At 44.0% G+C, this 12,370-nt stretch overlaps 1 protein-coding gene across 1 annotated transcript; it reads left to right on the forward strand.

The window, feature by feature from the left end:
• On the forward strand, positions 1-11,334 carry LOC139297809 (phospholipid phosphatase-related protein type 3-like). The gene is made up of 8 exons (XM_070920611.1): positions 1-81; positions 468-653; positions 2,213-2,342; positions 3,382-3,577; positions 5,275-5,332; positions 7,672-7,845; positions 8,765-9,598; positions 10,279-11,334. The coding sequence occupies exons 1-8, from the start codon at positions 1-3 to the stop codon at positions 11,332-11,334; spliced, it is 2,715 nt and encodes a 904-aa protein (XP_070776712.1).
• The last annotated feature ends 1,036 nt before the right edge of the window (positions 11,335-12,370 follow it).

Consider the following 12,370-nt stretch of genomic DNA (forward strand, 5'->3'; position numbering starts at 1 on the left):
ATGACGTCCCCCAAAAACAAAGCCAAGAAGAAACAGCCCAAAGACAGTATGACGCTGCTGCCATGCTTTTATTTTGTAGAGGTATGTGTAGATAGATTGGATGTATTGATGAATTACCTTTTATTATGTGTTCGGCCAATGTGACTCGATCACACGCTGAGTCACTCTTTCTGCCGGATGGCGTCATGCTAACCGTGAAGTTTTTTTATGTTGATTGCACCTGGATGCGTGTGACCTCTATTGAAAGCAGAGTTTGATGTCCACAAGCAAATATTATGGTGTCATCACTTTCTTCTTTTCCCTTGTGTGTGTGTGTGAAGGTGTTGTTGTGGCAAGAGTTGAGATAAAACATTGGATGAATCACCTCTTTCCAAGCAAATATTAAATGCTAGTCACTCTTTGCTTTGTCCTTGTCCTTGTCCGTGTGGCGGGCTTGTGTGTGTGTGTGTGTGCACATACCTGTCTAGCTCCCCATCGTCCTGTCCTCCTTGGTGTCCCTGTACTTCCTGGAGTTGACAGATGTGCTGTCCCCGGCGATGGTGGGCTTCCGTTGCCATGACCGCGACCTCTCCATGCCCTACGTGGAGACGGGTGATGAGCTCATCCCTCTGTTGATGCTGCTGAGTTTGGCCTTCGCTGGTCCTGCAGCGTCCGTAAGTCCATCACACACACACACACACACACACTCACACACACACACACTCACAGGATTGTTGTTGGGGATAAAAGGGGAGGTTTAAGGAATACTTACATTTTGGGGCAATTGTTATTTTCCTTGCTACCTAGACTCTCTTATGTCTTTGCATGCAGTTTTAAGGCATGTGAATGGTGATGCTAGACTAGCTTAGTTCAATTCACGGATATCTTCGGAACCAAGTACCAAATTCCCTCAAAAGTAGACAGATTCCTCAAAGATGGATGGTTGATATAATGGATTTTTACATGGTAATTTACATATTCACAAATGTTCCTATTAAAGGAATAGGATTACATCAAACCAATCGACTTCCTGTATAAATGCATACACAGCCACAGCATAGCCATATTGAATACATTTCCATAGTATATGCATATTTTAAACACTGTAGTTCCAGCTTGTGTTTAATTGATGGGTTCTTGATCCCATAGAGATAAGCACTAACTCCACTTTCAGAGAAACAAAAGGCATCCCTAGCTTTATCTGACCTTTCCATTTCACTATTGTATGATTTTAGAAGAAATTATTCCACTTAATAAAGTATTAATGACTAATCTATAGTTTTATCAGCATACACAATAATTTAAACCTGAGTAATTTTTGTCCACTTGAGGATAGAAGAACTCCACAATAAACACATACCTCAGACATATTATTGCCCTTTTAAAGTTGTTTTGGCAGTCAGTCTCTTTATCATGTGAAAACAGATGCCACTGCTGGAAACTGGACTGATGAGAGCAGAATTTGTAGTCTGTACCACCAATACAATGAGCTAAAGACAGCGTAAAAAGCTTGTTGAGTAATAATTTCTTGTGGGTTTTTCTCTCAGCGACATTTATCCATTGTTGACTAGTGACGCTTTGCAGGAAGAAAAATCTTCCCATATTGGAGTCACAAGGATAACATCTTATCACAGAGGATCAGTGATGTAATGTGTGTCTTGGGGTTTGTTTGTGAGTGCTTACACATGTACATCACGCAGAGGCGCTTGTGTACAGACAAATACATAGATCACACAAATATGCAAACGTACAGCTTCTCGAACACTCGCAAAGCAAATTCAATCTCCCCTCAGAAACGCGTAATCAATGGACATTGATAAATACACACCTGACATTCCAATACACACCATCAAACACGCCACGGGCCCCCCCACACACACACAATCAATACACACACACTCACACTGCTAATCCATCAGCAGCATGGAAACGAGCAGACCTCTCCAACACTCATCTATCACTCTGATTGGAAGTGATCACTATTCGATAGCATCCTGCCTTCATTCTCTCTCTCTCACCGTAGATCACAATCACAGAAATGGATATTTGACATTAATAGCACTTTCACCCATTTTCCTCTTTGTTTCGTTTCTCTTTTTGTCTCTTTCTTTTATTGTTCTTTGTTATATTTTTCTCTCTGTGCCTTGCAGTGTGTACTATATGACAGAAATGTGGTGGTTTATCTATGTATTTCTTTCTCATCTTTTACCTACTTCTCTCCCTCTATCTGTAGATTATGATGGGTGAGGGCCTGATGTACTGTATGCAATCCAAACTGAAGACGTGTCCCAAGTCGGAGAGCAGCATCAACGCTGGAGGCTGCAGCTTCAACTCCTTCCTACGCAGAACCGTGCGCTTCGTCGGTACGTCCAACCGCCAATTCTTTTGGGGTTCTTTTGGTGGGAGTTTTAGGAATTTAGGTCACATTCTAATCCACAACAGCAGCAACGGTTAGTGAAGAGGGTTTAGGGTTTGTTCAAGAAAACTTGGTTACATGGCTGTGGACATAACAATAGTTGTGGTGTAGCTTGCCCCAGAGGCCATCTTTCAGAGGGTCTCATTAACAGCATGGTTGGTCTAACAGCATTATTTTTCCATATATGCTTATTCTGCTTATTCTGTTAGTGATGGGGCCTATAAAAACGCATTTTTATCACATGATCCAAAACAAATACCTCACTCAAGTAAATTGGTAGCTGCATAAGTGTGACAGCATTTCAGAAGCAGTGTTCAGTACATTTTTCTCTTTTGGAGTTGTACGTTGCACTGTTTCTGCTTTTCTTCATGTAATCGCTGTCCAAATAAATGAAATTAATTATGCATATGGCCACCAGACGGACGGTTAATCTTTCAAAATAAGGTTGTGGAAGATTAACATGTCCCTAGATATATTTTACATTTGGTTGTAGGTTACCAACAGCGTTAACTTTGTAAATAGTGGTCTGCTGTCAGTAGTTGGTTAACAAAATGCTGTTTCGAAGATGAATATCAGTTTTGGCTCAGACAAATTATTCCACTTACCGGCTGAGCCCCCAACCTGATTCCACTTTTTAGAGTAGGGAAATAAGCTAATTACATGCATTAAATGAAGGGTGACTTAAAATGAAATAGGCATGATATAATGCTCCACGGGAAATATCTTGAGGCAGACTGAGCTTTGAAGTGAAAAGAGTAATTAATTCACTATACCAAAATTCGCTGTCTGTGGAAAAGCTACATAACGAAACAAACTGAAGGCTTGTGGTGTCACTTCAGGTTGTTGGAGCAAATTCAACGTTGTTTTCCACTGCAGGTGTTCATAAATGAACAGCTCAAAGAGAAGAAACCACCAGGGGCTTTTAGTTCATTTACCAAGGCTACCTTGCCATCTCTATGTCTGTCTCTTACCTCTCTCTCCCTCAGGTGTTCATGTGTTCGGTCTCCTGGCAACAGCCCTGGTGACAGATGTCATCCAGTTAGCTACTGGTTACCACGCCCCGTTCTTCCTCACCGTCTGCCAGCCCAATTACACTGCTGCGGGAGTATCATGTGACAACAATGCCTACATCACACGTGACATCTGCATGGGGAAAGACCAGTATGCCATCATGTCAGCTAGGTAAGACGCACACATATGTAGAGAGATTTAAAACAGCGTCCATGGACACACAGAAAACCTCCATCTGCCTGAATTCAAAATCCCCATATCCAAAAGAATAGAAAGCATATGAAGACTCACAGATTTACTGTGCATTCATCACTATGAAGCGTCAGTTGATTCGAACAGGATATTGGTTTTATGCTTCTTAGCTCCCTGGCGGGCTGCTCTCATGCCATTAAATGAGAATTCAGCAATGTTAGATGCCTTTGCTTGATGCTCTGTCTGAAAATGCTTCTGAACACATTGACTTACAAGGATTTACAGTAGTTGCACAGTTTACAGTATATTGCTAGGCATCACTATCTTGCAGGAGTGTATATGCAAACTTCAAGGTGAGGAGTCAACAAAACCAATTTGCATTTGAAGAGGATTACAGGAGATTAAAGTGGCAAAGGAGTGAAATTGTTGTTACAGTTGGATTTTTAAAGTAATGCAGATTTAAGATTTGCTTTTTAATGAAGCCCTTATAAATTATCATTGTGCCCAGCTGTAGCATCTCGCGTGCAGATGCTGTGACTACATTTTGGCTGATGCTCTTTATCAGTGCAGTAGGTCAACAGGCACAGGTCAGACAAGCGAGCTACAGCATATGGGTATTAGACAGGCATAATAAGTGCATACAGACAGAAAAGATTACTGCTAAATATAGCTGATATAGGGATAATCCCAGTAGTACAAACATAAATGTTTGTACTCTATACTTGTGAGGACCCATATTGACAATGACAAATGCATTTCCTAGCTCCTAACCTTGAAGGAATAGTTCGACATTTTGGATAATACGCTTATTCATTTTTTGTCAGAGAGTTAGATGAGAAGAAATATATATATATATATATACTGTATAGTCAGTGGTTTGTTAGCTTAAACCGATATGTAAAAATGACTGTCTTTGCCGGGAGCACACGCAACGTGTTGTTTATACACTTCAGCTTTGGTACGGGTTGAAAACCTGGTTGGTTGGTTAACCTGCTGCTAGCTGTAGCTATATATTGAATGGACAAATATGAGACAAATATGTTGAACTATTGCTTTAACAAAACAAGTAAACTTAACCTAATGTAATTCTAGCTTGAAGCCTGAAGCCTAAAACCAGCTGAAATATACCGGCTTTTAAAAAATTTCCTCATTATAAGGTCTAAGACTCTCTTAGTCCTCACAAAGATAGATGTACCAAAACACTTACCTAACCAACACATACACACACACAGGTTTAGTAGGAGAAGGTAAACAATAGTGCAAGACACAAGGATAAATACACTCACACAAAGAGTGCCTTAACAAGGCAAATGAAATGAGATTAGTGATTCAGTTCTAAAGTCTAAATTAGAGACTTTGACCGCAGCTCATTCACTCTCCCCTTATGTTCCCACTAATGCCCCATGGTACTCTGTTTGTGTTTATTAATGCTCGCATCCAAGGACGCACACTCAGTTTGACAAACGCAGTTGGGCAGGCACTCGGGTTTTAATGTCAAACACAATCCCGACATCACAAATAACATGAGCCGCCATGACAGTTTTATTCAGGTTTTATTCAAGAGGCAGTAAACACACTCAGAATCCACACAGCTTTTTTTGAGTTGAAACATGAATCTCTTCTTCTCTCTCAGCCTTCACTCCTTCACACCTAATTCTCCCTGTTTCTCCCCTCAGGAAAACATTTCCATCCCAGCATTCAACGCTCTCTGGCTTCGCTGCTGTCTATATCTCCGTAAGCACTTCCGTGTCTCACTTGCCTTCTGTGTTTGTGCACCTTGAGTATGATGCATTTGCATCATATACTGCATACTACACACATACTACTTGCATGTGTTTCTGAATGTGTGTGGGATTTATTGTACCTCTCTTATGAACAGTTCATTCAGCGTAACTTAATAATAATACTTAATAATAACTAGTTAACCCTTTTGATGATACATTAATATTACTGCAGTTTTTTTCTTTCATAGATTTTCACGAGTTTGTGCAGACGACAATAATTTCTTTATCTGTTCAATTATCTGTGCTCATTATAATTATCCAGATGTTCTTCTACTTATTCTTAACAAACATTGCTGTCGGCAACATAAAATGAGTTCCGGCATATCCGAGGACTTCTAGCTGGAATGAAATCATACAAGTCACAAGTTGCATTATAGTGTTTACTCACTGAGAGATTTACGGATTTCAGACTGCAGTACCCTCAGGCCAAAGAGCCATTCAAATTACAACACATTAAAAGAATAACAGGACTGTCTTTTAAGGTCCTATATCAGTGTTCATTGTTACATCCGAAAGGTAAAGGTACATTTATTTATATAGCACATTTCATACCCAAAGTGCTTTACAGGGTACACGGACAAAAGCACGAGAAACAAATGATAAAAACAATAAAAGCAAGCAAGCAAGCAAAGGCGCATAAAAAATAAAAACAATAAAAGCAGACAGGACATCCTAGTGCATGTTGGGTTGCTTGTTGCGTTTCTGCAGTCCGGTGCTGACTGCAGCAGTAATGTGAACTGTACAGCAAAGTAGCACTGTCATTTCTCCATGAGGTAACACCCTCCTACACACAGACGCACACATACCGTCGCCCACCAATGGCTATTGCGAGCTACTGGCCATATCACTGCTGCCTCACTGAGTCCAGAGCGTGCTCATTAAAGCTCACCAGACAGATTTCTGATGAGAGAGAAAAGGCAGGAGAGGAGGAGGTAAGCAGCTGTTTTGGTTGCTAGAGTTACAACATGTTGTCTGATCTCTGCAAAGTTGAGAAGCAGCCCAAACACACACATATTGTTCTTCGCTGCCCGCCAAATTAAGACGTGTCTTTCTTGTATGCAGTCTCAAAAAACCTATGTGGAAAATTATAATGTGAAATAATTCCACTCTTCCTCCTCTCCACACATTTTTTAATTTGCTGAAACCCGACAGATAAAGCAGAGCACTTCACAAGGCAGACACAATTTTAATTGCATTGGAAATAACTGAAATGTTGACACCATGTTGACATAAGATTTTCTTTGCTCCCTCTTGCTTTAAGAAAAGTAGGATTTTTGTGCTCAATGCTAGATGGACAAGCTTGTTAAAATGGATATTTTTGCAAAGCCTGCTTTTCTGTCACTCAGCTGTCCTCCGCTCTATGTAATCGACATATAGAGTGCATGCAGAGAATTTGAATGTGACTGTAAAGATATTCTCTCTCCCCTCATGCGTCCCTCCTGCTCACTCTGTTTTACTACCAAAGAATATTCATCTTAATGACCCAGTTAACAATCAACAATCAAGGTGGTATCATTTACATTTGTCATGGAACAAAAACAATGTGAGACAGTTCTTTGAACCTTTTCAACATAATGTCACCTAAAGAGAATTCTTTAAATCAGTGGAGTTACATTGGAGACAAGTAAAATATTGTCACCCAGTTGGATAAAGGTTTCCATCTTTACAGGAATAAATAAACATTTTGGGAAAGGACACGGTGTGACACGAGTAGATGCAGCTAGCATGGCTCAGTCCAAAGGTAAAAAAAAAAGCTTACTCAGTGACGCGCTATATCGTTTTTGTTTAATCCATACAAAAACTGAAGTGTAGCTATAAACAACAAGTTGTGGTTTTACTGGGAGTCACTGCTTCTAGCCAAGAAGTTATCCAGGACCAGCAACCCTGTAAAACCAAACTTCGTTTTTACCCTTCAGTGTTTTTACAGATTATATTATTGAGTCATAACATATTAGTAGTGAGCTGTAGAGGTGCTGGTAGGTGGATTTTTCTTTTGAACGTAGCCAGGCTAGCTTTTTACCCCTTCTTTCCTTTAAGCTAAGCTAATCAGTCGCTAGCTGTAGTCTCATATTTAATGTACAGATATGAGAGTGGTATCAATCTTCCCATTAATATATTATATGTATATTCCAAAATGTGAAATGAGTTTACAGGATATTGCAAAATCTTTCCTTCATTCCTCTAAACTGTAAATCTTTCTACTGTTGAGGTCAAACGTGTTGTTAAGCCTTTTAATGACATCTCCATACGTGTCTTTTTGCATATTGATTAGTGCCTCTCTCTCCACAGATGTATTTCAATGCCAGCATCAACAGCACGACAAAGCTGCTGAAGCCGTTGCTGGTGTTTGCTTTCTGCATGGCGGCGGGCCTCGCTGGGCTGACGCAGATAACTCAGCACCGCAGTCACCCGATAGACGTCTACGTGGGATACCTCATAGGAGCCGGCATCGGAGTCTACCTGGTTAGTTCAACAAAGCGCGCGAGAGTGTGCACGGCAAGCATAGCTAAAGATCTATCAGACTTGTCAAGCTCTCTGTAGGCAAAATCTATTTTGAAGGAATTTATTTTGCTGGTGTCAAGATAATTACTCCTTTTATGATGATGTGACTCGCTGAAACAAGTGAAATTGTCTTGTGGATGTCCTATTTCAAGATTTAGCTTGTGAAATGAGTGCGAGCATATGTTTGTATGTATTTAGGGATTTGTTTTGTCCCCAGGGAGTAGTTAACAGTCAGCGTGCAGCATGGTGAGAATGACCGAATACACATAAATAGATTTTTCTTTTTTAATAAAGTGCTTTAGTTGTTTTGCTGTGACTGAATTGTCCCATTGTATTATTCTAAAACTATCACAGCATGTGCTAATGCGCAAATCTTTTCATCACCTCTCCGTGTGGCTTCCGTACTTTTCTCTCCCAGCCGTTTTTTTTGACAGGCTCTATATTTAGCTTTTTTCTATTACGGAGGAAAAGGAGAGAGAATGAGTAATTGGATAAAAATTCTCTGGAACAATTTCACACTTAATTTTAAGGAAACTTGTCGTTGCCATTTTCCACGCTTCTCTCCTCCTCTCAGTCTCTTTCTCTCTCGTCTTTCAGTTTTTAAGAGGGGGAGCGTTTCCCAGCTGTCATTGAAGGATGAATTCTGAGAGAGGGGGAAGAGTGTGATTCATGCTGACCTCAGACTAAACAGGAGGGAGAAGGAGAGATGCTATTCATGCACTTTCTCCCTACTAATGGGAATCTAATTCTCCCAAAGATTAAAGAAAACACATTTCCACGTTTAAGTCTTTATTTAACATGCTGGGTGCTTCCGTCTCCTCATTTATTTCTCCTCCCCACCTCCCTCCCTCCCTCCCTGTATCCCTCTGTCCTCTATCAGGCTGTGTACGCAGTGGGAAACTTCAAAGCATCAGAAGAGGATGCTCACTCTTTACAGAGACTGACCCCAGCTCAGCAAAAGGACGGCCTGAGGGTGCTGAGTCAGCGGAGTCATGACTCCCTGTACAGAAAGACTCCCAGGGTGTCTGAGAGCAGAGAGGAGCTGGGGGTGGGACTGGGGTCCGGGGCTCGCAGTAAGGTGAGGAGGGAGAAGGCATCCTTGGCCTCCCTCAAACGAGCGAGTGCTGATGTGGAGCTCCTGGCAACCCGGGGTCCCATGGGCAAGGAAACCATGGTAACCTTCAGCAACACCTTGCCCCGAGTCGCAAACGGCAACAGCCCCATCTCCCCCTCAGATGAGCCTGCTACCACGCAGCGTCACATGACCTTCCATGTGCCCTTTGACCCCCAGAGGTCTCGGCAGCTGGTGTCAGAGTGGAAGCAGCGCTCGCTGGAGATCCGCAGCCAGAGCTCACGAGACGAGGATGAGGGAATGGACGGGAGGGATGGAGGAGATGAAGTAGGAGCAGCAGCGGGAGAGGGAGGGGATCAGGAGATGCCTTCCTCTCTGTATCCCACAGTGCAAGCCAATAAGGGCATTGCCACGCCGACTGGAGCCAGGATGGTGGTGGCACCCCCACTAGTTCACATCCCTGAGGAGGCCTCTCGGCCGCCACCTGTCTCCCCCAAGAGCGCAAAGACCCGCGCCAAGTGGCTGTCGCTCACCGAGGGGGGAGTGGTGAAAGAGCCGGGAACGGGTCCCATTGCGGTGTCGACTCCCCGTGTGCCCAACACGCAGCCCAACCAGCCGCCCAGCCAGCAAAGAGTCACCCAGGTAAGGAAGAAATTAGGAAGTGAGTGTCTGCAAATCAAAATAACTACTTTATTTTGAGCAGTAATCTTTCATTCTTTAATTTCGAGTGGCATGCAGCCAGTTCTGAAAAATATAGTTTAGACAGGCGAAGAGATTTAATAGCTGCCAAACGCTGTGTGAGCTGCACACCTGATGATTTATTTTGTTGGTAAAATCAAAACAGAACATGAGTGGAGGCAATTTCACTGATTAGTTTCCAATAAAAAATACTCTCACAAGGGTTCAAACACTAATTGTAGTTGGAGTTAAATCTTATTAAAATGTCTCTGAGGGATATTGAATATGTTACCCTTTACAACATTTACTGTGATAAAAGTCCCTGAATTCTGGGTTTATTGTGGAACAAAGTACAAATTGCTGATTTCTGTAGTAGCTGCTTTTCTTGAGATTGAAAGCTCTTTCTTGACCTTGGAAAGCAGTTGGCAAGACACTCTCACCACAAGGTCCATTCAGTAGCTGTTATGGAGCATTCAATCGTATCACATGATCTTCCTCAGCAGATGGAGTTGCCCGGTTGTCATGGATGTTGCAAAGCAGGGTCCATTTGGTAGCTGATCTGGAGCAGCTATGTGGCACTCCTCTAGGCACTTGTGGCATCTTTCCTTTGTACATTTGTGATGAGATTTTCATCTGTCCTCCAGGTGATAGCCATGTCTAAGCAGCAGGGTCATGGACCCGTCACTTCATCCACCAAGACATCAGAAGGTGGCTCCTCCTCCGGTGGTGGGTCCAACTGCTCCGAGTCGCCCTATTACCGGATCCCATCTGATCGAGACAGCTGCACTGGGAGCAACCCAGGGAGCATCGCCGGAAGCGGGAGCATCGTCACAATCGACGCTCATGCCCCCCATCACCCGGTGGTGCGTGTATCGACCAATAACGGGAAGCCGTGGGAGTGGAGAAACACCATCAGCGGTAACATGCTGGCCGCCGACACAGCAGGGGACAAACATCGCGTAGCACTGCAGCGACAGGACAATGTTAGTCACTACCGGGATTACCGGACACTCCCAGTGAAAACAGACTCGCTCTGCTCCTCCTCGGCCAGCGGCAGCGCTGAGGGAGGAGCAGAGCTACCTCCCCCACCTCTCCCCACATCCTCCTCCCCTCTGCCTCCCCCTCCTCAACTGTTGTCATCCCCTCTGCCGCCACCTCCTCCTCACTCGTCTTCTTCCCCCTTGCCTCCCCCTCCACACCCAAGCTCCTCTCCAATGCCTCCTCCTCTCCCTCACCCTGCCTCCTCTCACATGCCTCCCCCTCCTCACCTGTCCTCTCAGATGTCCCCACCACCTCTCCCGTCATCCTCTCAAATGCCCCCACCTCCTCACCCATCTTCCTCCCAAATGCCCCCACCTCCTCACCCATCTTCCTGCCAAATGCCCCCACCACCTCACCCATCCTCCTGCCAAATGCCCCCACCACCTCACCCATCCTCCTGCCAAATGCCCCCACCTCCACATCCATCTTCTTCCCCTTTACCACCTCCTCCGCACCCCTCATCCTCCATGCATCTACCTCCTCACCCGTCCTGCTCCAGCATGCTTCCCCCTCCTCCCCATCCCGACTTGCTGATGGACAGCCACAGCCAAGCGCTGTCCCGCTCCTCCACCCTGCCTCGTCGGCCCTCTGTCTCCGCCCGCAGCCATGCTGAGCAGGAGCACTACTACAAGGCCATGCAGAATGAGAGGATGTTATAGTGAAGGGGAAAGAAGACAGACATCATTGTCATATCAGTGATTGTACTTCAAAAGACTAAGCTGAAAGAGACAGTGAAACAAAATAGGTTGTGGCAGGTGAATAGAGATTTACGACTTTTGAAAAATGACAAAAAGGTTTAGAGACTCAACAGCAGCTTCAGTCAAAATGCTATAAACGAAGAGGGGTGGAGGACCATGGGGCGGTCTGGCAGCTCACACACACTCAGCAGGGGATCTGGTTTTTCCTTGCTCAAACGTACTGCCCACAGCGCCGGCTCGACGGCCCTGAGTGGGAAAAGAACAGACAAGGGAAGAAAGGGGAGTCAAAGAGAGCTGGGTGAAGAATTAAAAACCCTAGTTTCAGCGCGCACATCCTCTGCGTTTCTTTAAGACGCATTCAAAGAAGGAATGGAAGAGGCTGCAGCTGAAAGAGAGATATCATAATGAACGGTCTGGGATTTGCTAAATCAAGTTTCCTGTGAGAGGAGGGATAAGACTGAGAAAACAAAACAACTACAGGCAATACTAGCTCTCCTTAAACTAGCGCAGCTGTTTGCGGTTGCCAACCATTACACACAGAGAGAATGTGCCGTTGTAACCAGCTGAAAAACTCAACTTCAACGCACCCAAAATCTATGAATAAAGAAAGGACGTTCAGCCACAGGTTCAAGAGTATTAGCCACAACCCACAAAAGCATGAGAGTCTTTTTTACCCCTCTGAATAAACAAACCAAAGGGGGAATTTCATGTTTGACGCCAAGCAAATCTGTCAGTATCCACCAGAGAGAGCCAGCTTAGGACGCATTGCTCCTGGATGGTGTGTGAGAAGGAGGAGGAGGAGGAGGAGGGGTTCGTATAAGGAGGATCACGCACAATTGGGCTCCCCTATACAGACACCACTGAATGGATTACTGTTGTAAACATGAGAGGCGGTGGAATGGAAAGAGAATTGTTCCTAAAGTGAAGAGGGTGGCTGGCCAGGCAGCCGGTCTGTCTTTGCTGTGTGCAAAAAAAACCTGCCACGGAGCCTGAAGCG

This window comes from Enoplosus armatus, chromosome 15 (assembly GCF_043641665.1).
Source record: "Enoplosus armatus isolate fEnoArm2 chromosome 15, fEnoArm2.hap1, whole genome shotgun sequence".
Lineage (NCBI taxonomy): Eukaryota > Metazoa > Chordata > Actinopteri > Centrarchiformes > Enoplosidae > Enoplosus > Enoplosus armatus.

Excerpts from the sequence above, each read along its gene's own strand:
- LOC139297809 (XM_070920611.1), top strand. The coding sequence starts at position 1 with ATGACGTCCCCCAAAAACAAAGCCAAGAAGAAACAGCCCAAAGACAGT. Across the intron at positions 3,578-5,274 it reads TATGCCATCATGTCAGCTAG|GAAAACATTTCCATCCCAGC; the intron begins GTAAGACGCACA and ends TTCTCCCCTCAG. Across the intron at positions 5,333-7,671 it reads TCGCTGCTGTCTATATCTCC|ATGTATTTCAATGCCAGCAT; the intron begins GTAAGCACTTCC and ends CTCTCTCCACAG.